The sequence below is a fragment of the Giraffa tippelskirchi genome, chromosome 12 (genome assembly GCF_054371585.1).
Source record: "Giraffa tippelskirchi isolate mGirTip1 chromosome 12, T2T-mGirTip1v1.2.pri, whole genome shotgun sequence".
NCBI classification, from domain to species: domain Eukaryota; kingdom Metazoa; phylum Chordata; class Mammalia; order Artiodactyla; family Giraffidae; genus Giraffa; species Giraffa tippelskirchi.
This window is the reverse complement of record NC_137286.1, coordinates 1312765-1339604: the sequence shown is the minus strand read 5'-3', so window position 1 is coordinate 1339604 and position 26840 is coordinate 1312765. Positions and strand designations below refer to the sequence as shown.

Sequence of the window (26840 nt, the reverse complement as noted above, 5' to 3'; positions counted from 1 at the left end):
TGGCTCCTCCCAGCACAGCGTTTCTCTGGAGGCCCGCAGACGGGCTCCTCCTGCCTCATCAGGCCAGACGTTCAGGGAGGACCGTCTCTGCCGGGGGTGGAGAGGATCGTCTGAAGGACAAGCGCTCCCCACTCGGGGCCCGTGGCTTCGGGCAGAGCCTGAGGCCAGCACCCCGTGCCTGCAAACCTGGGCCACGCAGACCCGTGGGCCTCCAGGGCCCCAGCTGACTGCTGCCTCCGGGCCCGCGCCGCTGCAGACCAGGGCTCCGCGTCCACCTGCCGTCCCCAGAATGTAGCCCTCGGGTCCCTCTGGAACCTAGACCGCCCCGTGGGCAACCTTCCTGCGAGCCGGCATCCGCTGCTCTCGATGGGCAGGCGCTGGCCCAGGGTCATGCAGTCAGGGACAGGGGAACAGGGGGCCTGCCCATGGCTCCAGCACCAAGTCCTTCCCAATGTTCCCGGGGAGGTCCCGACAGCCCTGCGCAGAGGTGCCAGGCCCCCCAAGGCCCTGCGTCAAACCCCGACTCCGAGCTGCCCCCTGGGGCCCTGTGTGGGCACATCCCCGCAGAGACCATGTCCTGGTTGGGCCAACACTAGGCCAACCCCGGGGGTCCATCCATGAGGGGCCTGAGAGCCTCGGAGCCGTGCCAGGGGCTCACACACGTCCTCGGCTAGCAAACACACCTCACTTTTGAGGGTGGAGCCCGTGCCCACGCTTGTGTTTTGGGGGGAGGGCGATGCACAGTCCTGGTGTGTGAATCTGGGGTGTGTGTTGTGGGTGTGTACACTCAACGCTGGGGCCAGCTGGAGCCAGGTCCCTGCGACCAAGAAAAGGAGAAAGTGTGAGTCGCTCAGTCGTGTCCGACTCTTTGCGACCCCCTGGACTGTAGCTCACCAGGCTCCTCTGACCATGAGATTCTCCAGGCAAGAATACTGGAGTGGGTTGCCATTTCCTTCTCCAGGGGATCTTCCCAACCCAGGGATCGAACCCAGGTCTCCCACATCGCAGGCGAATGCTTTCCTGACTGAGCCACCAGGGAAGCCCAAGAAAGGGAGTGACACCCACAGGAGGGGAGGTCGGCCACCTATGTCCCTGACCAGGGGCCCAGCCGGGGCCAGCTGACGGCGCCATTAGAGCCCGAACGGACCCCACAGCAGCTCAGACCGCCAGCCCGAGCTCCCCTCCCCCACCCCCACCACTGCTCTGCCGCCCGGACCCTGCCAGGAGAAACAGCTGTGACAGGCAGCTTTCCGCGGCCCCTGTCTCGGTGATGGCTTATGTACGGCCCCCTAGGCAGCTGGCCCTTGGGAGGGACGGGCTTTATAAATAAAATTTATCATAGTAATTATGGCTCCTGTAGAGAGCAGAGGACTTTTACGGCCTCCTGGAGGTCATGAATAATTTAGGAGAAGGGAGAAGGGGCCTCTCTGCTAGCGAACAATGGGGCCCAGAGGTTCCCATTACCGCAGCTGCTGAGGATGCCACGGCCCGGCACGCGGACCAGGGCCCCGCCAGGCTCTGGGGGGACACCGCCAGGGCACCCCATCTGGTGAACAGGGGTCCTGGTCAGTGATCCGACACGGCCCCGACCGCCAGAAGCTGAGGATGACAAGCTGTGGGCTCCATGAAGGGCGTCGATGGGGCAGGCCCAGGGCTGTGGCCTCGGGTGGACCCTCGACCTGCACCCACATCAGAGGAGCGGTGCCTCTCCCAGGGGCCCACAGGGGCCAGACCCCAACCCGCCTGACCTCCAGCTCTCCCTCTCTCTGCACACACTGCCCTGGAGAGGCCCCGAAGGCAGGAATCCCCCCTTGCTTGCCTCCAGTCGTGGAGGACTCACCACCTCACTGTCAGCTATTCCTCCCTGGTAGAAATTCTCGCCACCTGCCCCCGTGAACCGCACCCCGGGCCCCTCTCCCGGATTCTCCCACGTTGCGCACCAGCCCCTCCGACCCAAAGCCTGAATTCTCCCCCTCACCGCCCTCCCCCCCTCTCCTGAGTCCCCTACCCTCAGGCCTCATGCTCACCAGCCCACCAAGTCCACCAGTGACCTCCTCACAGCCGGCCCGGGGTGAATCTCCACTCCTCGTCCCTCCTGGCCTGGCGGTGGTCCTGAAAGCACCCCCTTCCTCCCTGCCCCCTGCCCCACAGGCCCCCCAGCTGCACCTCCCTGCCCGGCTTCTCCCCACCACGCCAGCCTGACCTCATCACACGGCAGGGCTCAGGGCTCATGCTCAGAGCCCCCCAGGGTCGTTCCCCCAGACCCGTGGCTTTCTGCACCATCTCTGAGATGACTGGTTCATTGGCCGTATCTGTTATAACAAACTGCCGCAAACCCTTCCACTTAAGCAACAGAAACCGATTCTCTCAGGGTTCGAAGGGGTCCTAAATCAAGGTGTCGGCAGGATCACACGGCCTCTGGGGTCTCCAGGGGAAGGCCCCGCCCTCCCCTCTCAGCTTCCGGGTGGCTGGAAGAGTTCTGGGCTCGTGACCCCCCACCTCTGCATCTGTGGTCACATCACTGCTTCCTCTTCTGTGTTAAACGTCCCCCCTGATGGGGACACACATGGTGGCCCCAACTTTCTTGACATTCACAGGCTTCAGACCGGTGATACAGCTGTGTTTTGGGGGACCATTTTTCAAGCTGCCAAGAGGGTGACCCTAAATTCACATCTCCCACTAGAGTCACCTTGAACCAGACACATACATCCAATTCCCCCACCCCAGGAAACCCCCACACATCTCAAATTAACTGCTTCTCATCTCTTAAGCCCACAGTGCCCCCAAAACCTGCACCCCTGCTGTATGCGGTGGTCAGGATAATGCCTCCCAAAGACGACCACATGCAAACCCCCTAAGTCTGTCATATGTTAGGTCACACAGCCAAAGGGAATTAGGTTGAGGACAGAATTAAAGTTGCATGACTTTAAAATGGGGAGATGATCCTGGATTAAGAGGGGGGCGGGGCAATGTAGTCACAGGGTCTTTATTGTTGAAAGGGGGTCGGTGGGGGCCTGGAGCGGCTAGAGTGGGGGCTCTGAAGATGGCCGGGGCCACGGACCGGGAAATGTGGGTCGTGTCAAGGCAATGTGTGTGCAGACGTGTGTGTGACAGCAGCCACTGTCCACACCTACACCATCCTCCCCGCAGTCGGGTCTCTCCACGCTTCTGAGACCTCGTCCCGTGGGGGCTGCCACACGAGCCGGCTCATCAGGAGCTGGTCTAGGGTGGGGGCCAGGGGAGAGGGGGCACGAAGACTGGGCCAGGCTGGCCCCCCAAGGCTGTGTGACTTCGGGCAAGTCCCCTTTCCTCTCTGACCTGCTCCTCCTCATCCACAGGTCGGGGGCGGCTCAGCACCTGCCAGGCAGTGGGACACAACAGGAAGCTGAACGCCCCCGGCTCCCAGCCCAGGACAGACCCTGGGAAGGCTGGGCCCTCAGCCCCGCGGCCCCTCTGCCCCGGGGCGATGCTGAGACTCAGACAGGGTGCCCTAAACCCACAGCCTGGGATCTGTGCTCTGCCCTTTCCTCCGGAGACCCCAAGGCAGGATGTGCGGGGTGCAGAGGCAGGGGGCAGGGCGGGCCCCGTGCATTCTGGGGCTCCACTCCGGGCCGGGTCAGTCAGTGGCTGGACGCTGTGATCACCCCGCCTGGCCCCCACGTTGAGCCCCCGTCTCCTCTCCCCACAACACTCTGCCTCTGATGCGGCCCTTGGGTTTTCCAAGAACTACTTGTCTCCAGAACCGGCCCAGGAGGACACACGGAGGCCTGGAGGGCAGCGAGTGGGCGCTGACCCCTCGTCTTGTCTGCAGGCCCGGCCTGTGTTCTCAGGGCCTGGGAAACAGCCACCCCCTCCCCGCTCTGGGGCCAGCGGCCTGTCCTCGGGGTCGCTGCTATTTCTGCCAAAGAGGAGAGTAATTATAGCTCAGCCTTTGCCAGCTGACTGAGCTCTGCAACCCGGCAGAGGGGCCTGGGGCGGGGACGTAGACTGGCCAGAGATCGGCCCCACGAGCAGGCAGGCAGCAGCTCCAGACCAGAGCCGTGGGAGGCCGGGCAGGTGTGGCCCCGTTCACCTGAGCGGCCCAGCACCCACCTCTCCAGGGCACAGGAGGGGTGCCGCCGGCCAAGACCGGGCCAGGACCGTGCTGGACGACTCCCACTGGGGCAGCCACGGGGCCCGGCCCGCACTGCCCCTCGCCGAGCCGGGAGGGAGCCAGGTGAGAGCCGCTCCGGGGAGCAAGGGATGCTCATTCCCCGTTTAGGAGTGAGGCTCAGGGCGGAGAGGCCCCAAGACAGCTGCAGGCGGAGACCCTGCTGCGGGCGGACGGGAGAGCAGAGCACATGCTGGGGGCCGCCCGTCTCCTTTGCTGGGGCTGGGGGCGTGCAGTGCGCACCCGGGCACAGCCCCAGGTGAGCCAGGCGCTAGTGACGCCAGGAGCCTCGGCCCCTCTGGACCTCATGCTTGGTCTGCCCAGCGGGGGTGGCGAGTGCCCTCAGTGACGTCCCAGGCCCCAGCATTCTGAGCGCCTCCCCAGGGGCCAGGCCTGAGCTGAGGGCCCCGCCGGCCCTCCATCCATGCTCCTGCCCGAGGCCAGGCCATGTGTGGGCAAAGCCACGGGTCTCTCCACACGCCGCCCACACCCCGGGTCAGGCCTTCCAAGGCACAGGACGGCTCTGGGCATTCGGCAGGGACCGCGGCCTGGATGGCAAGATGGGACCCTGGCCCCTGCCAGCCCTCCGCAGAGGGCCTCGGGGGACTTGCTAAGGACCGAGCTTGAAGGGACAGACATGTTCCTGGGGTCACTGGAGCCCAGGCCACAGCTTTCGGGCATCCCCACGGCTCTTCTGAGCTGACTCAACCAGAGGGAATCCCCATCCTGCCCACCGTGCGCGTGGGGGGCTCAGGAAGCACCACTTATTTGGTGCCTGCTGTGTGCAGGCACCCTGGGAACGTCAGCTCTCCAACCTGATGGCACTCTGGACAGTGGGCAGAACCCGGGGGTGGAACTCGGGGTGAGCGTGGCCAGGGTCTACACGGGGGTCCAGCGGCCCCATCACCTGAGGCACTCGAGGCCGAGGTTGGCTGCCCCCTGCCTCGGGCACACAGACGTCACCCAGTCCTGTTGCCGCCCCACATCCTAAATGTGCCCCAGAGATGTGCAGGCCAAGCGTCCCAGTGTGGAGGGGACTCGGGGACCCCTGGCCAGCTCCTGCTCCCTGACTCCCCACTCCGGGCAGGGCCAGAGGCAGCGGGCAGCCCCAGTGAGCAAGACCAGCCACGGGGCTCCCTGGAGTCCTCCCCCGGCTCAGTTCGGAAACAGTGCTATCTGGGGAGCTGCCAGGCTGAGAACTGCCAGGGCCGCTGGCTGGCCGGCCTCCCTACTCCCACCCGCCCACAGCGAGCCGGCGCGGGGGTGTCCACAGCCTTCTGTCTCCTTCTGCAGCTCAGAAAAGGCACATCCCGTGGGGTCAGGCCCTTGAATTCAGCCCCACCGCTCTGGGCGGGGGTCAAACACCACCAGGTCACCGGCCCCGCAGCCACAGCCTCCTCCAGCAGGGCCGTCCGGAGGGCCGCTGAAGCCGCCGCCCCGTAGTGTAAGAGAAGCTTCTCGGCCGCCCATGAGCTGTCCCGGCTCCGGTTCCCTCTCTGCAGGAGGCTCTGATCGCCAGTGGACTGTGGGCACAGGTGGGCAAGCTCACCTGGGGTGCGGCAGCCAGGAGCCCAGGTGAGCCAGGCAGCAGGCGTGAGTGTGTGCATGTAAGCGAGTGTGTAGACACATGTGTGATGTGTGTGTACTGTGTGTTATGTGCATATGTGTGATGTATGTGTGTGTGTGTACGTGTGTGTATAAATGTGCATAGTGTGTGTGGAGTGTGTGACTGAGTGTCTGTGTGTGTGTGGTATGTATGGTGTGTGAGTATGTAGGTATGTGTGTATGTGTGTGTGGTGTGTATTGTGTGCGTGTATGTAGTGTGTATGTGAGTGTGTGAGTGTCTAGGTATATGTGTGTGTGTACATGTGTGTGGTGTGTGTATGCATATACAGTGTGTGAGTATGTAGGTATGTGTGTGTACATGTGTATGTGTATATGTGTATGATGTGTGGTGTGTACTTGTGTGTGGTATATGAGTGTATCTGATGTGTGTATGTATATATAGTGTGTGAGCGTGCAGGTATGTATGTGTACATGTGTATGGTGTGTGTGAGTGTGTGTGGTGTGTGTATGTGTACATAGTGCGTGTGTAGGTATGTGTGTGTACATGTGTGTGGTGTGTACATGTGTGTACGTGTACATATTGTGTGAGTGTCTAGGTATGTGTGTACGTGTGTGGTGTGTGTGTGAGTTGTGTGGTGTGTGTACATGTACATAGTGTGTGAGTGTGTTGGTATGTGTGTACGTGTGTGGTGTGTGTGTGAGTTGTGTGGTGTGTGTATGTGTGCATAGTGTGTGAGTGTGTAGGTATGTGTGTTTACATGTGTGTGGTGTGTACATGTGTGTGTACGTGTACATATTGTGTGAGTTGTGTGGTGTGTGTATGTGTACATAGTGTGTGTGTAGGTATGTGTGTTTACATGTGTGTGGTGTGTACATGTGTGTGTATGTGTACATACTGTGTGAGTTTGTAAGTATGTGTGTATGTGTACATGTGCATGGTCTGTATGTGAGTTGTGTGGTGTGTGTATGTGTACATAGTGTGTGAGTGTGTAGGTATGTGTGTGTACATGTGTGTGGTGTGTACATGTGTGTCGTGTGTGTGAGTTGTGTGGTGTGTGTACATGTACATAGTGTGTGAGTGTGTAGGTATGTGTGTACGTGTGTGGTGTGTGTGTGAGTTGTGTGATGTGTGTATGTGTACGTAGTGTGTGAGTGTGTAGGTGTGTGTGTGTACGTGTGTGTGGTGTGTACATGTTTGTGGTGTGTGTGTGAGTTGTGTGGTGTGTGTACGTGTACATAGTGTGTGAGTGTGTAGGTATGTGTGTACATGTGTGTGCTGTGTACATGTGTGTGGTGTGCGTGTGAGCTGTGTGGTGTGTGTCTGTACACAGTGTGTGAGTTTGGGGGACATGTGAGCTCAGCCTCCGGGGCGGGGTCCTGGCTGGCTTGGCTCCCCCGCCTCCGCCGGCTGGACGTCTCTGGAGGTGCTGTCCCGAGTGACAGGACAGCGGGAAGGCCGGCCGTGGCGCTGCCGGCTCGGGCTCAGGGCCCCTGAGGGCTGTGGGACTCGGCCAGCTTGGCCATCACCTGAGCCCAGGGCCCCGCGGGCAGCTGGGCCCAAGGAGGCTCGGAGGGTGGTGGAGCAGGGGTGGGGTCAGAGCTGAGGAAGGTCCCCCGATGAGGACAGAGGCCGGCAGGCCAGGGACAGGGTGGGGGGCAGACACGGGGTGCGGACTGCCTGGCCCGCCGGAGGCAGCAGCCCGGTGGGGCCGGGGCAGACGGCAGGGGGCCGGGGCCCAGGGCTCGGCATTGTCCGAGGGCTTGAACCAGGCGATAACAGGCCGGCCCAGCCCACCCTGCACCCCTGGAGGCTGTGGATACTGTCGCCAGCTCCCGAAGGCGTCAGGTCACGGTGGGGAGGGAGAGAGGGTGCTGGACCAGACCCCACAGACCATCGGGGGGCGGGGGTCCAGGGGGTGTAGCCCTGGCCAGACCCCTTCTCCTGGGAAGCAGGCAGAAGCTTGAGGAGACCCACTTGGCCCCCTCAGGGCCCCCAGGACAGGACCAGGAGCTGGGGGGGCCCAGGGCAGGTCCCCACCCCAGGGAAGGACAGGGCCCCCCAGGCAGTGGCCTAGCAGGCCGTGCCCGCCCTGACAGGGGGCGGGGGAGCGGGTGACACTCTGCAGGCCCAGAGCTATTTTCCACCCTTATCGCCCATCTGTCACAAGGCGGCCTCGGAGAAGGGCACTCATGTTACACGCTGTTCCTGCCGGAGGCCCCGAGGCCTGCCCGCCCCCACACAGGGTGCCCACGCGGCCCACCCCGGGGTGGAGACGGGGCCTGCGGGCGGGCGGGAGGCAGGGCCCAGAGCAGCCTCACCCACTGGGCAGACCAGAGCCACCCCTTCCTCCGAGTTCCTGGTGGGGAAACAGAGGCCCAGCCCCTCAGCCTGACTGAGGCCACTGAGCCTAAGAAGGGCGGAGCCCGGCACTCAGGCCAGTCCTGGGAGTGGAGAGCCCCGCTTCCGCTGGGGAGGAGCCAGGGGGGCCCTTCAACAGAAGCTGGAGCCTGGGCCAGGCTGCGGGTGTGGCCAAAGGTCACCGGGAGCAAGAGAGGCCCAGGGCTCCTGAGAGACGCGGGGAGGGGACCCCGCGGGGAGCTCCCCGTGCACACGGGCTCCACCGTCCCGCCCTCTCCCTGAGAGCTGACCCAGGCTGACGGCCGTGAGCACAGGCGGCCCCCGGTCACCCCTGCGCCCTGGCAGCAGCTGCCACTCTCACCCTGTGAGCTGCAGGGGGTGTTTCCCGCTGAGGAACCGGAGGCTCCAAGAGGTTAAGGGCTTGCCAAGGTCACACAAGGTCACACAAGGTCACAGGCAGCACAGGATGGGGCTGAGTGAGGCTGCCTGCCCTGGAGGCTCGGAGCTGCCAGGGACACTCACCGCCTTGCACATTCACAGCTGGTCATGGGCACACACACGTGTGCAGGCACATTCACACACTCACACATGCACATGGGCACATGTGTGCACAGACAGAAGGCACGTACACTGACGCTCATCCTCACATGTGCTCCACATACATGTGTACACTCACACACACAGGTGAACACGGCCACGCACAGCTGTACACGCACAGGTGAACACGGCCACGCACAGCTGTACACGCACAGGTGAACACGGCCACGCACAGCTGTACACGCACAGGTGAACACGGCCACGCACAGCTGTACACGCACAGGTGAACACGGCCACGCACAGCTGTACACGCACAGGTGAACACGGTCACTCACAGCTGTACACGCACTCTGGCCCAACATATGCAGGTACACCTCTACCCTCACAAACACACACGTGTGCACACAGCACTTACACATGTGTGCTCACGTGTACATCTCTGGACATCCACACGTGCACACTCGCCAAAGTGCTCACCCGGGTGTGCACACATTCACACATTGTCCCACCACCCCTGGCCTGGGGGCAGGGCCCTGGGAACCCCAGTAGGGGTTCAACTGCTGGGCCGCTGGCAGAGCCCTGTCCCCCCAAGGCTGAGGCTGGGCCCCCAGGCCACCTCCTCTGTGGGAGCAGGCCTCCCTCCCCACCCCTCCACCCCCATGACCCTATTTGCAATAAAAAGCCTGATGCTGAGGTAGGAGAAAATTGCTCCTTTTTGAAATAACCCAACGGCCAGGCTGTTATCTCCCAGACGGAGAGAGCCCTCCCCCAAACCAGGCCCCCTTGCCCTCCTCCCCCACCCAGCAGCTCCCACCTCACTCAGCCCCACCTCCACCCTTGGGGGCGGGGTCCTTGGAGGACGGATGGAAGCCAGGACACCCCTCATAAAGCGTAAACATCTGCCCCCATAGAGAGCGAGCAGGAAGGCCCACCCAGGAGCCCAGAGCAGGACCCCGGCAGAGCCTGGGGCTGGGGATGGGGGGAGAAGCTCCCGTGCCACCCGCTCTTGTTATCCCTGGGGACGGGGCACAGAGGACCTGGTCACACTCCCCGGCGTCCACTTTGCTGCATAGGTACAAGGCAGGACTGGGGCTGCCTGGCTTCACCCACACAGGACTGGGGGAGGCCTCAAAAGTCAAGGACCCTTCAAAGGACGTGAAAGAAAATTCACACCAGACAGGCTGCACTCAGAGGCTCCCAGAGGGGGCAGTACCACCTTACACCTAGTCCATGAGCAATCTACAAACCAGGGGGAGAGAGGGAGGGACAGAAAGACGGAGGGAAAGACGGAGAGTCTGGGCTGTACTGAGGGGTGGGCCCAGCACCTCTGGCCCCAGTGAACCCCCAGAGAAGCCTTTCCCAGCCCCCACAAAGCTCTGACGGAGCCCAGCCCTGGACGCCAGCTTTCAGCCTGGAGCATCCCCAGGAAGGAAGCAGCAGTGATGTTTACTGCAGTCTTATCTGTGGCCTCAAAAAAATTGCAAGTGGCAATAGTAAAATGCAAACCTCCCGAACATTCCCACTAATGAAGGAGCGTGGTCGTAAATCACAAGGTCAGCCCTGTGGAATATTATGCAGCCATTAAAGCTGATGATTAAGAAGATGGGCATCAGGGGAGGCCACTGACCATGGTGGTTCTGAGCAAGCAGGGTTCCTCCACGCCAGGAGCAGGTCAAAGGGAGGCGGTGTCTGCTTGTGGGCGAGGCTGAGGGGTGGAAGGATGCCAGCTCAGCTTCCTGGAAAGAATCTCTCCCCCTTTTATTTTATTCCTGCGAGGGTTCCCTGTGTAATAAATAATGTCTGTGCTTATCTCAGGACTATGTCCCGATAAATGAAGACTGCAGTCTTGAGCCCCGACTCCTGGCCAGAGACGCAACATCAGACCAGAAAGAATGAGGAGGCGGCTCCAGGCTCGCCGATGCCCAGGGCGGGGAGGGTGCGGCAGGGCCCGGGGCAGGCGCTGGTCTCGGGGGCCCAGGGCCCCGTGCACTTGGTCCAAGAGCTGGGCCTCCGCGGGAGGTGGGGAGGGGAAGAAGAGGGGGCGTCTCTGCCCCAGGAACCCCGGGAGGGAGGGGGCTGGGTTGGGAGGCCTGGTCCCCCACCCCCCAGGGCTCCCCCTGCAGAAACCCAGGGGAGGCAGCAGGCACATTGGCAAGGCTGCCTGTCTTCTCCAGCCTCCGGGAGGCCAGACGAGAGGGACTCACTTCCGCCTGCTTCCCTCTACTTCCCATCCCCCAGGAGGGCAGAAAGGGCCCCGCCTCGATCCTAAGACGAAGCCCACAGGAGGACTGCGGCCGTGGGGATGAGCCACGGAGGACCACGAGACGCGTGCGGTTCCGAGAGCCCCTGGAGGTGGCCGTCCACTGTAAGAGAGCAGGCGAGCGGGCCGCAGCCGGGCGGGAGGGGGGCCATCGCCCGGGACCTCGTGGAGGGCCGTCTGCAGGGAGTGCAGTCACGGCCCTGTCCTCACAATAAAACCCAGGCCCGTGGGGTCGGTCGGGACCACGTGACAGTCAAGAAAACAGCAACTGACAGGAAAAGTAGAACCAGAGCCGCCGGGCCATTGCTGTTTTCTTGAGGAAAGGCCAGAGGGCAGAGCTCCCCGCGCCCACCTGCTCTCCCCGCCCGCAGCCTTCACTGCCCACCTCCCCAGTCCTCCCCACTCCCGCCCAGCGCCCGCTCCGTACCCCTGCCCTCTCTAGCCCCATCCAGCTCACTCCTGCTCCAACCCTGCCCGTGGGCCACAGCCCTGTACCAGCTAGCGATGCCTGGTGATGAATGCCACAGACTTAGCCGCTTCAGACAACCTGCGCTGATTATCTCAGCAGCACTGTACATCAGGGCCCTGGGCACAGCCACACCGGCCCTCCCTCAGGGAGGCACAAGGGGGCTGTCAGGGAGTCGGCCAGCGCTGGGCCTCACCCGGGGCCCGGACGGGGTTATCACAGAACTCACATCCTCCAAGCTGTACCTCCAAGGGCAGCAGCGGAGCCTCTCCCTGACCTCCAGACCCTCTGCTCGGAGACCTCGTCCGATGGGGCCAGGCCCTCCCGAGACCCCGTCCCTTGACTCGGTGCCCTGTGGGGATTCCCGTCGGAGCTGCGGAACCCTGGCCCCTCTGCCGTGTCCTGCTGGCGGAAGCGCGTCCCAGGCCCCCACGCTAAGCAGGGAGGACCACACAAAGACAGGGATCTGGGGGGGATGGTGGGGCATCTTAGATTCTGCTGCCACGGCCCCTAAGGACGAGGCTTCCTGAGTCCTGCTGAGCTGTGACTGCAGCTCGCTGCCCTGACACGTGTCAGGGTCTCCTGTGAAGGCCAGTGGTAATGAGCCGGGACAGGCCTCCAGCAGGGCCCACACCCCGACCCTCAGCTGCCCCTCCCACCCAGATCGGCCCCACCCCCGGGAGCTCCTGACCTCCGAACGCAGAGACCCTCAGACGGGGAGTCAGGGGCCCATCAGCACTGGCCTGGGGGCTCCAGTGAGCCGAGCAGAATGGACAGGTGGCCAGGCTTCTGGCCACCTTCGACCCAGGACCCCTGCAGTCTCCCCCTCCCTGGCTCTGCAGACACCACACCCCACCCTCCCTCGGGACCCCCAGAAGGCACCCAGCATCTGGAAGCTGGAATCTGAAGCCTATGAGGCTGGGCGGGACCCCAGGGGGGCGCTGGCAGACCCTGGGCGGGACCCAGAGTGGCGCTGACCCCACCCAGGTCAGGACCTGCCGAAGCTGGTCTCCATCAGCAAAGCGGGGAGCTGTCTGACCTGGTCCAACTCAGGGTCCTCAGGAGGGCGGCTGACATGGGAAGCCCTGGGGCCGCCTGGCTGGTGGAGGGGGTACACCTTCCGAGAGGGGAGGCCCCTTCCCACCCAAGCCCACTCTCACTCTCCTCCCCAGACATTGCCTGCAGGGAGCCCACCACCGCTGCCAAAGGTAAGGTCAGAGCCCTCACCCCCCACCCCCAGAGGCCCCGCCCCACACGCTCCAGCACCCCCCACCCCGGTGGGGCTCCGCCCTCAGCTGGGGTCCCTGACGGACACAGGTGGGCAGTAGCATCCCTGGGCCACTCTATGTCCGTCACTACCCCCCGCGGGAGGGCGCAGGGTGGGGTACCCACAGCAGGCCCCCCTTGCAAGGAGCCCACTGGCCAGAGAGGGTCAGGGAGACCCAGGCCCCCTGGGGACCTTGGGGGTCATCGAGATGCCAGTTCCTGGGGGAGCCCTGCAGCATCCCTACCGGCCCCCGCAGGGAGGAGGGCACCTGCAGGGTCCCCGCCGGGGCCAGGGTCAGGCCTGCTGGCTAACCTGCCCCCTCGGCCCCCAGCGCCCGGCCAGCCGCGGCCCCGCGGCGGCTCCCTGCTCCTGCGGCTGACGGCGTGCATCCTGCTGGCGCTGGCGCTGGGTGTGTGCTGCGGCCGTGCGGAGCCCGTGGCCGGGGCCCTGGAAGACCTGCGGGCCTGGCTCCTCGCTGCCCTCCTGCGCCTGCAGTTGGCAGCCCTGGCCTGCTGGCGCTGCCTCCTGCAGCTCTGATGGCAATGCCCACCCCCCTGGGACCCGGGGTCTGCACCCCAGGTCGGCTCTGGGGACTTCCAGACAGCCTGGGCCCTGGAGACATGGAGGGGCAGCTGCAGGCGCGGCCACTGGGAAAGGGGGGGCCTGTGACTGGAGCTGAGGCGTGAGGCCCCGCAGCCTTGGGACGCAGCCCCTCCTGTTGCACACGCTGGCATCCACTGAGAGGTCTTCTACTAAATGTTGCCACTAAAACCCGGGCACCCACGGGTTCCGGCCCCTGGGGCTACCCTTCGGGCGCCCCCCCACCCCAGCAGGAACTCTCGGTGACCTTGGGCTGGGCCTGGAGGTGTCTGCATGTAGCCCCTTGAGCCTGGGGGCACCCTCCCTCTTTCTGGGGCACCCAGAGGAGGAAAGGAAACCAGGCTTCACTGCCTGGGGCCTGCAGCCCAGACCCCAAAACCCTGCCGGGAGAGGTGGATCGGGGACGCGCTCTCTCCTGCACTCACGTGAGGGGGGACCCGGCACCCCAGCTTATCTGCCACCAGCGCCGGGCGCCAGGCCTGGGGAGCCCCGCTTGTCCAGGGCATGTGTACCACCTGGCACCTCTGAAGCCGTCGGCCTGGGTCCCCATGGCCCCACGTGGGCTGTGTGGAGCCTGGGAGCCCCGTGACCATGTAGCCCACGCAGCCAGACTGAGGGGGCCCTGCGAAGCCAGACCCAGGGTCCCCTCAGGCTGCAGGGAGGGAGAGGAACCCGAACAAAGCAGGGAGGCCCCACTGGGGGAGAAGCCCCCCAGCCTGAAGATGGGCGTCCGCACGCCGCCTGGGCTCCTGCCGTCTGCCCCCACGAGTCAGGTGGGGAGACGCCAGTTTTCTGTTGAAACACTGCCACCTCTTTCCTCCTGGAGACGTTGGCCCCAAGGAGGCAAGTCGGGACTGACTTACTCTGGATTCACTTCGGCGGCGGCTGCAGAGGACGGGGTGCTATGCGAGCCGGCCCCCCGGGGCTTCAGGGGCCCTTCGGGCTTCAGAACTCAGGGAGCCCTGAGCCGGGAGCCCAGCAGAGAGAGGCCCGCCTCCAGGGGCAGTGGCCCTTGGGGACCGTCCAGTATCACAGCTGCCACCCTCACGGACACCAGCCGCCCCCTGCGCCCACCCCACCCCCTGAAGAGGACGGGCAGGCTAAGTGGCAGACCCGATCCACAGGGCTCAGCACCCCCAGCCCTGAGCCTGTCGAGAGGGGAGCACCCAGGGGGGACTGGCCTCCCCTACGCCCCCTCCTCATGGCCCACCGCTCTCAGCTCAGGGCTTCTGCAAAGACCCGCTCAGCTCCAGATGGTCCGCAAGACCTGGACCCCCGCTGCTTTTGGAAAAGCATTGCTCAAGGTACACCCGTCAACCCCGAGAATTCTGAAACACGAAATCCATCCTCACACCCAAGAAGTGGTGACGGGAAGCAGACAGAACGGAACCCACGAGGAAACGTGCAGATGGGGGCTGCAGCCGCGGGGGTGGGGGGAAGCCTGGGTCGCAGTACGTCTGGGAAACTCCAGGAGCAAACACGGAAGGCAGTGTTTTCAGTCTTAAATTGAAAGCAGACAGAACAATAGAAACAAAGGCAAACTGAAGATGCAGAAAAGATGGGTAAAGAGATACCTAACCGTTCATCCACATTAGAGGCTCAGGTATTTTTGTTTTTATTTTGACTTGAGAAATAAATACATTTGCATTGAAGAACCTTCACTTTCAGTTAAGCTGGAGTAGAACTGAAATAGGATGTCCATTATCAAACAGCAGTGGGGAGAAGCAGGCATTTTGGAAGCGTCGGGGCAGACCCTCCTCAGGGGCCCGGGGGCATGGCCGGCCCCTCCTGTCCAGCCCCAGAGGGCCTCCCCGGCCCACGGCTAGGCCACCGGCTCCTGTCCCAGGACACCCTCCCCGAGGCCAGCCGTGCCTTTCCCGGGAGCCCCCAGGATGGCGAAGTCTGGGGGTGCCAGTGCCTCTGGCCCGCGACAGCCTGTGTCAGCAACAGTTCCGCTCTGCAGGTGGCCCTATAAGTGGACACAGGTCTCTGCTGCTCTGACCGAAGGGCTGCCCAGACCGGCTTCAGGCCATTCACAAGTGCCCCGGCACACCCACATCCGCAGCAGAGCCTCCGGTCCAGAAGCCCACATCCAGGGCCTGCTCCACCCTCCAGGGCCCAGATGGCTGCCTCCTGCTGGAGGACAAGGCAGAGCCACTCCCTTCTGCTGGGAACAGACCAGGAGCTCTCAGGGGCCAGCGGACTGGGCAGGCAGATCCCCTTGGGGGCCTCAGGTTCTGTCAAAACGCCTTCCCGAGGACCCTGCTTCTCTGGCCAGAGCCCCCAGCCAGGCCAGGGGCCAGAGCATCTAAGATGCCAGGAGCCTCCCTCACCTCTGCCCCGAGCCCCTCTCCCGAAAGGGGCCAGCCGAGCACATCATGACAAGGGACCTGCACGTCGCTTCCCAGGCCCAGGCTGCTTGCCACATGGGGCCCCTAGACCCAGGCCCAGATCCGTGGCCTCTGGATGCCCTGGGCCCCTCCTTTCAGGGACATCGAACCACTGCAAACAAGCATGCAGGCCAGACCTGTCTCCTGAGCCGGGAGCCCTGAGGGGCATCCACAGCCAGGTAGCCCCAGGTGGCTCAGCAGGAAACCCTGGGCCCGGGGCCCCCCTCCAGCTCCTCCGCCTGCTGCCACGGGGGCGGGACTGCACCCTTGGGGCCCCCTGAGATAGGCAAGCTGCCCCTCTTCTGGGGTACGGGGGACCCTGGGGATGGGGGTGCAGACAGCTGCCCGCTCTGGTCTCCACCCACACACGCACACTCGCACACACACTTGTGCATGGGCACACTCATGTGTACACACAACACATTCACACACGCTCACACCTCGTTGTGCAAGCTCATGTGCACACTCACGCATGCTCTCACACACTCTGACCACATGCACTCACATCACACACACATCCACACCCTCACACACCTCACATGCACACACACACCCGCAGTGGCACCTGGCCCCTCTCCCCTGCAAGACGTCACCCCCACATCCAGAGCCCACGTCTCCAGCCCACAAGCACAGGCCCAGCCCACAGGGGGAGCCCCAGGGCCCGCACCACTGCTGCAGCCTGACTCCAGGCCGACTCACCACGCTGTGCTTTCCCAGGGGCTCTGGAGCCTGAGCAGAGGGGCTCTCAGCCCTGGAGGCCACCAGGGTGAGGGGCTCCTTCCCACACAAGGCGCTTGGCTCGCAGGTGGCGGGCTCCTTGTCCCCCACACAGTTCAGGAGCAGGTGACGAGAGTGACATGTGGCCATCGCGGGCCGCTAGGGTCACACTGGGGCCATAGGCTGCTGCCACGGGACCTGGCAGGAAGTCACACAGATGGCGTCCAGCCGAGGCCGGCAGGGGCGCGTGGCCACAAGCCCACTGGCCGGTGGCCTCCCCCAGGCTCACCAGCGGACGGGTGGAGGCCCCTGCACGGAGCCTGGGGGAGGCCCCAGCCCCACCAGCTGCCAGGCCCATTCAGGGTAGGAGCAGGGTGCCCGGTGAAGGGGTTGCCCAGTACTGCACAGAGCCGAGGGGAGGCATGCAAGGCGTGGGGGCTGGGCAGAGCCAGGGCCGCGGCCCAGGGGGGTGAGTGCACCCCTGCTCCAGCGGGGTGTCCGGCCGGGCCTAGATGACGGCGCTCTTCTCGTCCTGGAAGGTGGCACGGGGGGCGGGCCGGGCCAGCAGCAGCTCCTTCTCGTGAACCAGGTTGTCCAGCAGGTCCTCCTGGCGGTAGTTGTGGTAGACTTTCAGGAAGGCCAAGATGGTGATAGCCAGCCAGGCCAGCCATGAGGCCCAGAGGCCAAACTGCAGGGGTGGAGAGTCGGTCAGGGAGCTGGCCAGGTCCAGGGGCCACTACCAGGGGCATCTGCCTGCCCCCCAGGGCCAGACAGGACGGAGGCCTCACCCCCAGCGTCCGGTAGCTCTCTTGGCCCCAAGCCATTCCCCTGCCTTGGGAACTCTGCCCACCCTCGTGTCCAGGCGGGGCCCTGGGGTGGTGGGCAGGTACTGGGCCCGCTCTGCTCCAAGCAGAGCTCGTTTTGTCTGTAAGGGAGACTCTTCCAATCAGCGGAACAAATTGACCTTTATCTGCTGTTTCCAAACAGTTGGAGGGGAAACAATTTAATCAGAACCAGGCTTGGGGCGCAATTAAACTGGCTCAGTGGAAGGTGCTTGTCATCACTCAGCCGGCACCTTCCTTACCTAACCCACACAAACTCGGGCGGGAGCATTTCCCACTAAATTTACATGAAGGTGTCTCTGGCAGGCTCAGCTCATCTCAGCTGGACCCACCAACGTCCAGCCCCCCAACCCCCACCCCAGAGGGCTCCTCGCTATGGAAAGGATCCTCAGGCCGGCCACTGGCCAATGCAGGACCTGAGGTGGACCTGGAGGCTGGCGGGACCTGCCCAGAGCCGAACCCACCTGCCCAGGCTCCCCACCAACCCTGCCATCAGGGTCATCGTCAGGGTCAGGCGCAGATTTTGAGGGCCGGGCCCTCTCTGACGGCATGTCCCAACACACTTGTGTCCAGCAGACAGGGTCCCCAGACTGACCCATGGTCTCCTGGAGGGCAGGGGACGGAGCTGATCCAGGGGCAGGACTGGCAGAGCAGCGTCTCCCAGACAGTGGCTGGGGCTCCTCCAAATGCGAAGGCCGGATTCCCTCCAGGGACCCCCTCCCTCAGAACCTGCCCCGGCCGCTCCGGCGGGGCCCTCACCGTGGGCCCTCAAGCATCTATCTGAGGGCCCACGCAGCGCCAGATCCAGGATCCAGGCTCCGGGCCCCAGCCTGCAGGCTCAGATGAGCAGCATGGAGCCACCCTTCACCCCCCAGGCCTCCCGCTTCTGCCCTTAGTTCAGGCTGTTCCCTCCTCCCAGAATGCCCCACGTCCCGCCCCTCCCCACCCACACAAAATCCTCTGCTTCCAAGATCCAGCCCTCCTACAGGAAGCCTTCCTGACTGCTCTCCCAGCAATGCGTTCACTGTGCTCCTCTGCCATGACACCATCCTTAACCAAGAGTCTGTTTCCTCCTGGATGAGGGGACGGGGGCGGGGGTGGGGTGGTCCGGCTGTGCACTCAGTGAATAATCAGCAGTGAGTGGTCCCCGCCCACCTGGGCAGCCCTGCCCACTCGGGCAGTCCTGCCTACCCAAGCAGCCCCGCCCCTGGGCAGCCCCGCCTACCCGGGCAGCTCCGCCCACACGGGCAGCCCTGCCTACCTGGGCAATAGCAAACTGATCATAGAAGGCAGAGTTGTCCACGTTCAGCTCCAAGTCGATGCCCTGGAGCTCTTCACAGCTAAAACAGCAAGACGCAGGGGTGGACGGTGACCGCTGGGGGGACCAAGCAAGGGGGCAGCAGCGCATCACCTCCAGATGGCGAGACACTGTCCCCAAGGTGGGGCAGACAGGGAGCCACCGGGCCCCATCCGCAGACCAGGGACCCTGCAGATCTGACCCCATCTGGCCCTGGACGGTGGGGGATACCAGCCCTGACCACCACTCCCCTGAAGTCCCCGGCCCTGGCCCCCATGGCCCCATGGCACTGCAGGGCCTGGGGCTGCAGAAGCAGGGGTGTGGGCTGCAGCTTCTGGCTCCTCTGTCCCCAGACTGAGCTGCACGGCAGCCCTGCTCCAGTGCCATGGGCATCCAGGGGACGGCCCCTTCACTGCCTGGGGCTGGCAGCACAGGCCAGTGAACCCAGCGGCAGCCAGCAAGACACCACGCAGAGTCCCAGTGACCTCCACAAACTCCTCGTCTGCGGACAGGCTGGGCCCCAGAAGCCTGGAGTGGACGAGGCCTGTGCTCAGGGACCTGTAGCCTCTCAAACGTCAAGACACATGAATGGGAGCCTGGTGCCCAGAGAGAGGGAGGCCCAGAGGCCCAGGCACGCCCCTGAAGGAGCTGGGGGATGAGGCTGAAGGGCTGCAAATGGAGTTTGTGAGGGTAAAGAAACTCTGGGTGCCTTTCTGAGGAGCCCAAGGCCATAGCCAGGGACCCACCCACCCTCTGAGGGCTCGGGACGGGGGCAGGGGGTGGGGAGGAGTCAAGTGGCTGGGAGCTCAGTGGGGAGAACCCACACAGCTCAGCATGGGTAAGAACCCCCCACACAGAGGCCCTGCCCTGCTGTGGACCCTGAGGGAGTTGCCCACTCAGGGTGCTCAAACTTTCCTCTGTTGTGTGCCCCAGGCTTCTGCAGAGGCGCCGGGGACCCCCAGGGCAACGGGGCAGGGTAGCAGGTAGGTGCCCCCACCCCTGCCTCTCGCTTCAGCTCTTTCGTTAATTTATATGTTCAAGTTACAGATCAGATTTTTCTTAGAGAAAGAATCTGGAGCATCTAGAAGAGGTGAGGTCCCTGCCTTTCCAGAGCCCTGTCCTGGGGCACTGGATACTGCCCTGAGGGCCGGGCAATGGGCAGCCCTAGGCCAGGGTCAGGCAGTCACCATGCTCCACTGTAGGCTGCCCCCAAGCCAGAGACAGCCCCCACCCAGAGCATCCTTCCCAGCCCGAGCCCTCTGCCCCCAACCGCCTCTGACCAGAAACTCCCAGTCCTGCCCCTCGGCACCCCGCTGACTCCATCTTCATCTTCCTCCTAGCACCCGGAGCCCACCCTGTGGGGTCTCATCATCCAACCACGTGCTGGCGATGATGGGGAAGCTGGAACCTCTGACCTCCGGGACCTCCACCCCCAGGGTACTTGGGGGACCTGCTCCCGTGTGAAGCTGCTATAGGCTCCCTGAACTGAGAAGGGGGTGCAGACCAGCGGAGGGGCTAGCCAGGTGTGCGCAGGCCTCGGGGGGTGCCGTGGGGGGCACAGGAAGAGGTTGGCCAGGAGTGGGGGCGGGGCCCAGGGCGCACCTGTGGGACACGGTGCCCTTCTCGGTGATGGCGTCACACCACATGGTGAAGCCCACGCTCACGATGGTGCTGGCGATGAAGACCAGGAAGACCACGAAGGCGCTGACCAGCAGGTTCAGGAAGGCGTAGAGGAAGGAGCTGCAGCAAGGGCAGGAGGGGCGGTCACCCTGCCCCCCTGGCCCCCCAGGGCCCCCAGGGCCAGGCGGCGGGGGGCAGCCCCCAGCCCTCAGGTTCCCAGCTGGGCTCTGGGCCCCAGAGGAGGGGTGGGGCCGAGCCGGGGCCCTGCCCTTCCCGGAGCGTCCCTCACCCCACAGCCCCACTGCCCAGCCCATCCTCCCAAAGCCCAAGAGTGGGGACCATCTTATAGCAGAGATTGGGCCTCTGTTCAAACGCAAGTCCACCTGGTTCCAAAGCATCAAGGCCAGCACGCAGGCTGGCAGGTCAGACAGCCTTTCGCGGCGGCTCACCCTCGCGGGCACCCACCAAGGCCGTCTACCCATATGGCCGTCAGCGCAGCTGACCAGCACTGCAATAGGGGCCACGTGACCCTGCTCTGATTTCTCCACTGGAACCTGAAAGGCCAAGGGATGCCCAGGGTGGGCGCCTGGGGGACCTGGGGGGCAGGGCCAAGAGGGCAGAGCTCACTCAGGGTGGGGCCTCTCCAGGGTCCACACGGGCAGGTCACACTGGGATGCTTTCAGACGGCGCCCGTATTTGCCCTCCCATGGGGCAAGTGGGGGTGCATGGTGGGAATACCCACCCTCCAGACTCTCCTAGCCACTCATGGGCATCCTGTCTTCTCCAAACCACCCCCTGGAGTCCCAGAGTCCTGCAGGAGAGCAGGTGGCCCAGCTGAGGCTGCAGGGGGCGGGGGGACAGGGCTGTCCCACAGAGAAGGGCCAGGGGGCAGAGGGAACTCCCTCAGGTGGGATGGCAGCCCAGGCCCACCTCCCACCTGCCACCTGTCTCAGTTGGTTTCACGTGAACATCAGTGCTTTCAGGATATCAAATCTGAGTGGAATAATTGGCCAAATATGGCTTCACAGAGAACATTCATCAAACAAAGTATCAGCTGGGACCTCAGCCAAGAAAACATCAAAGTTACTGTACCTGGGCACGGTGACTGCTGGCTGAGGCCAAGGGGCGATGGACACGGTCCACCCATCGTCCACCCCCACAGTCTGTACCAGATCCTACAAGCCCAGGCGGGCTCCTCACCCTCTGTGCGGACAGACGCCTTTAGGGACCCCTGGACCGTGGGCCTGAGACACAGCCGGCCTGTCAGAGAGCTGCCCCTCCTGCCTCTGAGGGTGCCTTACAACAGTCTCTGAGGGACAGAAGCCCCAGACATTCCAGCCACATCCCTGTTAAAGGGGCACAGTGTGGGGGTCTCCATCCCACAAGACAGGCATCCCTTATGTCTCAGCTGGTAAAAAATCCGCCTGCAATGTGGGAGACCTGGGTTCGATCCCTGGGTTGGGAAGATCCCCTGGAGAAGGGAACGGCTACGCGCTCCAGTATTCTGGCCTGGAGAATTCCACGGACTGTATAGTCCATGGGAGTCACAAAGAGTTGGACACAACTGAGCGACTTTTTCACCTTCATCTCACAAGACAGGTAAGGGCCCGTGCTGGGGTCCCGCCGGCCGAGAGCCACCTCTGACCCTTCTCTGGCTTTCTGGCCGGTTTCCTCGGCATCTGCCCCAGGCTTTACCGACTTGTGAAGAATTGGGTGTGTGAGAGCCTCACCCGGTCCCCCAGAGTTCACAGAACAGGAATGGGAGCCTGGCACTCACGGGGTTAACTCCGCCTTCCTCCTGCCACCTCTCAGGGTGCCCTGCCTAGATGTGCCGTCTCCATGGTGACAGCTATCCTGGGAAGCCCTGGGAGCGATTTGCAGGCTGAGGGACACGTGTGGGCAGGCAGATGGGTTGTTTTAACCCAGCACTCCCCAGCCGTCAATCACACACCACAGCCACCTGGATACGCAAGGCTGCCCCATGCCCCTGGGCCTGAGACTCACCCTCAGCTCAGCCGGGGGCCTGAAACAGCAATGCCCCAGGAAGACACAGGTGCCACGGATCCACGGACCCCTCCCTCCAGGCAGCAACCAGGGTGATTCCCCCTGTACAAAAGTGGCCTCTACTCCTGATGCTTCACACCCCCCGGGGCACAAGTCGGGGTGCCCATTTTGCAGACACCCTCTGCACGAGGATGGAGCTGGCACCACGGACACCATGTCAAGACCACGAGCTTGAGACCCAACCATTAGCCCCTCACACAGAGTGAAAGGTAGGATTCCACCCTCAGTCTTGGTGGGTGTCCTTTGTGGTCTCTGAAGTTGGTCTCTTAAGAGATTAAGGTGCACACTAAACCCTAAGCAGGTAGGACCCTCTAAAAACCCGAGATGTGACCAGGGCAGTGGGTCTTCCGTGGGCTGGACTCCAGGCACCACCAATGCCCCTGAGAGCCTTGTCCATCACACGGCCCTCTCTACTGCCCATCCCAGCCTCCTGGCTCTCCCTGACCCACCCGAAACCCGCTCCCCTGGTCTGTACAACTTGACCAACTGTGCCAGAACTGGCTGCCCGCAGCTGACCATTCTGCCCATGGCAGGTCCAGACCTGGCTGACACAGTGATCCCAGAGGGCTGACCCCTTGGCCAGACCGTGAATCTGCAAAGGTGTCTGGGCCCATGAGTGGCTGTAAAGCAGCAAACCTCAAGATGCAGCAATCTTTCTGTCATTCACTCAACAACCACTAATTTGGTGCCTCCTGGGCACCATGTCCGATGCTATGCCCTCCTTGGGTACAGCCAGCCCAGGGTCCCCTCGGATGGACAGCCGTGACCTGGACACCCATGAGAGCTTTGACCGGGTCCTACAACCAGAACTAAGATGAAAAAATGACACTCATGACATATGGCCTCACAGCTGATTGACTGCCAACCGGGTCCTGTGATGGACAGGGTGGGGCAGGTGGACAACCATGTGGCCTAATTCCTGATGGCCGAGAAGGACATTCTGCAACAGATGTACCTGGAGGAGAGAAGCCTGGCTCAGCCCTGGCCGCCATGGTCGAGGCCACTGGTGGCAGGGCAGGTGAGCCCCTGGAACTGATGCAAAGTGACAGAGGACCCAAAATGTTCCTCCAACCAGGACAACTCAGCGGAGCACAGGCTCCCTCTGTCCTCGGGGAACGGGTGCAGTGAAGGAGCGTGCGGAGGCACGTACACTCCCAAGCCTCAGTTTTCTGTCTTTAAAACAGGGATGGTAAAAAATCTAAAAAAGAAAAAGAAGGGATATATGCGTATGACTGATTCAGTTCCCTGGTGGCTCAGACGGTAAAGAATCTGCCTGCAGTTTAGGAGACCCAGATTCAATCCCTGGGTGGGAAGATCCCCTGGAGGAGGAAATGGCAACCCACTCTAGGATTCTTGCCTGGAGAATTCCATGGGAAGAGGAACCTGGTGGGCTACAGTCCATGGAGTCCCAAAGAGTCAGACATAACTGAGCAACTTTCACACATGTACACACGATTCACTTTGCTGTATAGCAGAAACTAACACACCATTGTAAAGAAAATAGACTCCCAGAAAAATTAATTTGAAAAAACAAAATGAGGATGGTGATGGTTTCACAGAGCTGATGGATACCTTCTATGAGATGATGAAGGATAGAAGCTGACCCAAGTTCCTGCCCAGCTTGTGTGAAGTGGGCAGCGTGCGTGACCAGGACTCCCTTCTTGCAGGCTCTGGGCTCTCTGCACCCTGCCTGCTCCCAGCCTCTGGAGGGTGTTGGTGTGTGTGTGTGTGTGTGTGTGTGTGTATGTTAGCTGCTCAGTCGTGTCTGACTCTTTTGCAACTCCATGGACTATAGCCCGCCATGCTCCTCTGTCCATGGAATTCTTTGGGCAAGAATACTGGAGTGGGTTGGCATTCCCTTCTCCACCAGCTGCTGGTGGTCCCTCTGAAATCTCACATCGCTCAGAGCCACAGGGGCTGAGCCCCACCTAGAGAGTCACTTACGTGTCCTCACTGGGTAGACGCTGAACACCTTGAGGCCACTTATCTTGTAGAAACAAGCAGGAACCATGGGCGTGAGCTGATGGTCAAGCCATGGCCTCCCCCTGGCTGGTGCCCACTGCCCTCAGCTTCGCAGACTGAGGGGACCTCCACCTGCCCCCCCTGCTGGCCCCCCGTCTTCTTCCTCAGACCCTGTCTCGTAATCAGAGCTCCTCCAGCCCCAATCTGTGCCAGAGACGCTGACCGGCTGACCCTGGGCTTGGCATCGTGGGTGCAGGTGATGCTTCACACATCTCCTCAGGACACAGCCATCGTGAAGGTTGAGGGAGGGATGAGCAGGGCAGCTGCCCTCCAGGACTGGCCTGGGCTCACCCCACAGAGCCCCCACCCCGCAGCACGCGGAGAGCCCCCCAGCCTGACACATGGCTTCTGCAGACCCCAGAACCTGAGTGCAGTGGGCTGAGCCGCGTCCTCTGCAACACCGGCCCGCATGGGCACCGCAGTAACTGAGGGTGACCTCACTGGGAAGCAGGGTCTCCGTGGCCGTCACTAAGCTCAAGATCTCAGATGAGGTCATCCTGGATTTAGAGTGGGCCCTAGGTCCAGTGACTAGGGTCCTTCTAAGAAGAAGGAAACAGACGGAGAAGAGGCCCCGTGGAGAGGGAGACAGAGACTGGAGGCACGAAGCCCCAAGCCAAGGGGCGTCAGGGTGGCAGGCGACCACCGGGCTCCAGGGAGAGGCCTGGATTTTCTTCCCAGACGGAGCCAGCTCTGCCAGCTCCTTAATTTGGGGCTTTTGGCCTCCAGGGCTGTGAGAGAATAAATCGTTTTAAGCCCCCAGATTGTGGTGCTTTGTTACAGCGGCCCCAGAAGCTCACACACATGGGTTGCTGGGATTTCACAGCTTCTCCGGCTTGGGATCCCCAACCTCAGCTGTCCCTTTCCTCTTCAGCTTGCAGCCTCCCGTTATCTCTCCACCCCTCTCTCCACCCCAAACCCAAAACTGAGAGCTCTCAGGGGCCTCTGCGCATCTCCTACCTCCCCCCAGAAGAAGCGAAAAGCCACTCAGAACTGCCGAAAGATGATGGATGGGGTCAGTGGGGCAGAGTTTGGGAGAAGGCTTCGACTTCCACGTGGACATGAGGGCTGGCAACAGACAGAATCGGCCTCCTGTGCAGGAGCTCTGGCTCCTCCAGGGCGCAGCGATCCACAGCCGGGGCGTGCAGGGTTCCACACAGCGGGTCCCACAGGGGTGGAGGCCCGGGGAGTATTACTGACTGAGGACCCCCCCGCAGGGAGCCACATCCCCCCTCTCTCACAGAATAGAGCCAAGACGAAAAGGTGAAGAGGAAGACGGAGGCCAGGAGGAAGGGAGCCGAGCGGGGGCCTCACACCCCGGCCGCTCCCTCTCCCACATCCCCCAGCCAAGGTGTGAGTGCCGGCGGTGGGCCTCGAGGGGCTTCCCTCCAGCGTCCCTCCGCCGCCGCCCTTCCCAGGAGGGTCCCCTGTTGGTCTAGTGGGCCTTCCGTCTGCCCGGTCCTTCCCCATCCGCCCAACCCGGCGGGGAGCTGTCCGCGGTGCTGACGGGTGTGGGCCCTGCAGAGCCAACGAGGGAGGCCCAAGTCCGCTCAGAGATGACGATGCAACATTTGCGCCTCGGGGACGTGGATGGTGATGCGCACTTGTCCAGAGAACCACTGGCCTTGTACGGAGACGGCCATGGCCCCTGGGTTCTGCGTGTAGACAAAGGGCAGTTTCCCTGGAAGTGGTGAGCCATGACTGATACTTTAAGGCCTCTGGAACCATGGGGAGATGGAGGGGCTCGCGCTCCTCCTTGGGGGAGGAGAGCTTGGGGAGCTGTGGGCACACAAGGGGCGCCGTGCCAAGGGTGAGGGCAGCCGTGAGACACCCCCCCTACTTACCCCTCGTGTCCCTTGCAGAGGAAGAAGAGCGTGCGCCAGGCGTGAGCGGCGGCGAGCAGCAGAGAAAGCAGGCTGGCGAGCAGGCTGAAGCGGCAGGCGGCCGGCGGCCCCCACTCCTGCACGGTGAAGCGCTCGCGCTCCTGCACCGTCAGGTTGGCGCTCAGCCACATGCCCTCGGTGAAGAGCAGGCAGCGGCCGCGGAAGTCATGGCCGTTCTCAGCCAGCGGCACCACGACCACGAAGCTGAACAGAAAGGCCAGGAAGTAGCAGACGCATTGCGCGCAGAGGAAATTGTTGAGCGCCATGGCGAGGCCGGGCGGGCCGAGGCAGCGGCCGGAGGACAGGGCGAGGCCGGCTGGGGACGCGGGGCGAGGGGCGCCGGCCGGGAGCCGGGGCCGCCTGAGTCTCCAGGCGCCGCGCGCAGGCCCGGCCGGAGCCGCGCGGGAGGCTGCGCAGTGGCTGCGCCGGCGGGTCCTGCGCGCCCCGCCCGGGACGCGTGCGCAGCGGCCGAGCGCGGGCCGCGCCTGTGGTCAGCACCGCGGACAGCTGCCGGGGGAAAGGCCGCAAACCGGGAAGGCAGGCGTGGGAAGGCCACGTCGGTGGGCACCGACGCGGAAGCGGAACGAAAAAGGAGGGAGCAGGAGGACCGCTATGTCGGCTTACGGAGACCCGACTCTGGGACCAGGAGTTACGCGTGTGGGCTTCACATAGAACGGTTCCCTGGTCCCCAGCACCCCCATCAGCGTTAAGGGGCGAAGGCCAGGAGAGACGCGCTTAGAGGGACGAGTTCGAGATGCCCACAGGGAGAGGTGGGAGTGAGGTTTGCTGTCCAGCTGGAACGA

General features: G+C 63.1%; 2 protein-coding genes across 3 annotated transcripts; one reads left to right on the top strand and one right to left on the bottom strand.

Annotated features, from left to right (window-relative positions):
• The first annotated feature begins 3984 nt into the window (after positions 1–3984).
• C12H14orf180 (chromosome 12 C14orf180 homolog) lies at positions 3985–14857 on the top strand. Of its 2 annotated transcripts, XM_081550809.1 has the most exons (6): positions 3985–4216; positions 5444–5725; positions 10428–10548; positions 10851–10977; positions 12511–12546; positions 12937–14857. In XM_081550809.1, exons 3-6 carry the CDS (start codon positions 10444–10446, stop codon positions 13140–13142), a joined length of 474 nt encoding a protein of 157 aa, XP_081406935.1. In that variant the 5' UTR covers positions 3985–4216; positions 5444–5725; positions 10428–10443; the 3' UTR covers positions 13143–14857. The 2 variants fall into 2 exon arrangements, with proteins under 2 accessions (XP_081406935.1, XP_081406936.1); XM_081550810.1 differs by lacking the exon at positions 12511–12546 and having other exon boundaries at positions 12904–14857.
• TMEM179 (transmembrane protein 179) lies at positions 14800–26439 on the bottom strand. Its single transcript, XM_081550808.1, has 5 exons — positions 25999–26439; positions 20054–20191; positions 18416–18494; positions 16295–17000; positions 14800–15174 (listed from the first exon to the last, which is right to left on the bottom strand). The coding sequence occupies exons 1-4, from the start codon at positions 26301–26303 to the stop codon at positions 16821–16823; spliced, it is 702 nt and encodes a 233-aa protein (XP_081406934.1). The 5' UTR covers positions 26304–26439; the 3' UTR covers positions 14800–15174; positions 16295–16820.
• Positions 26440–26840: the final 401 nt, after the last annotated feature.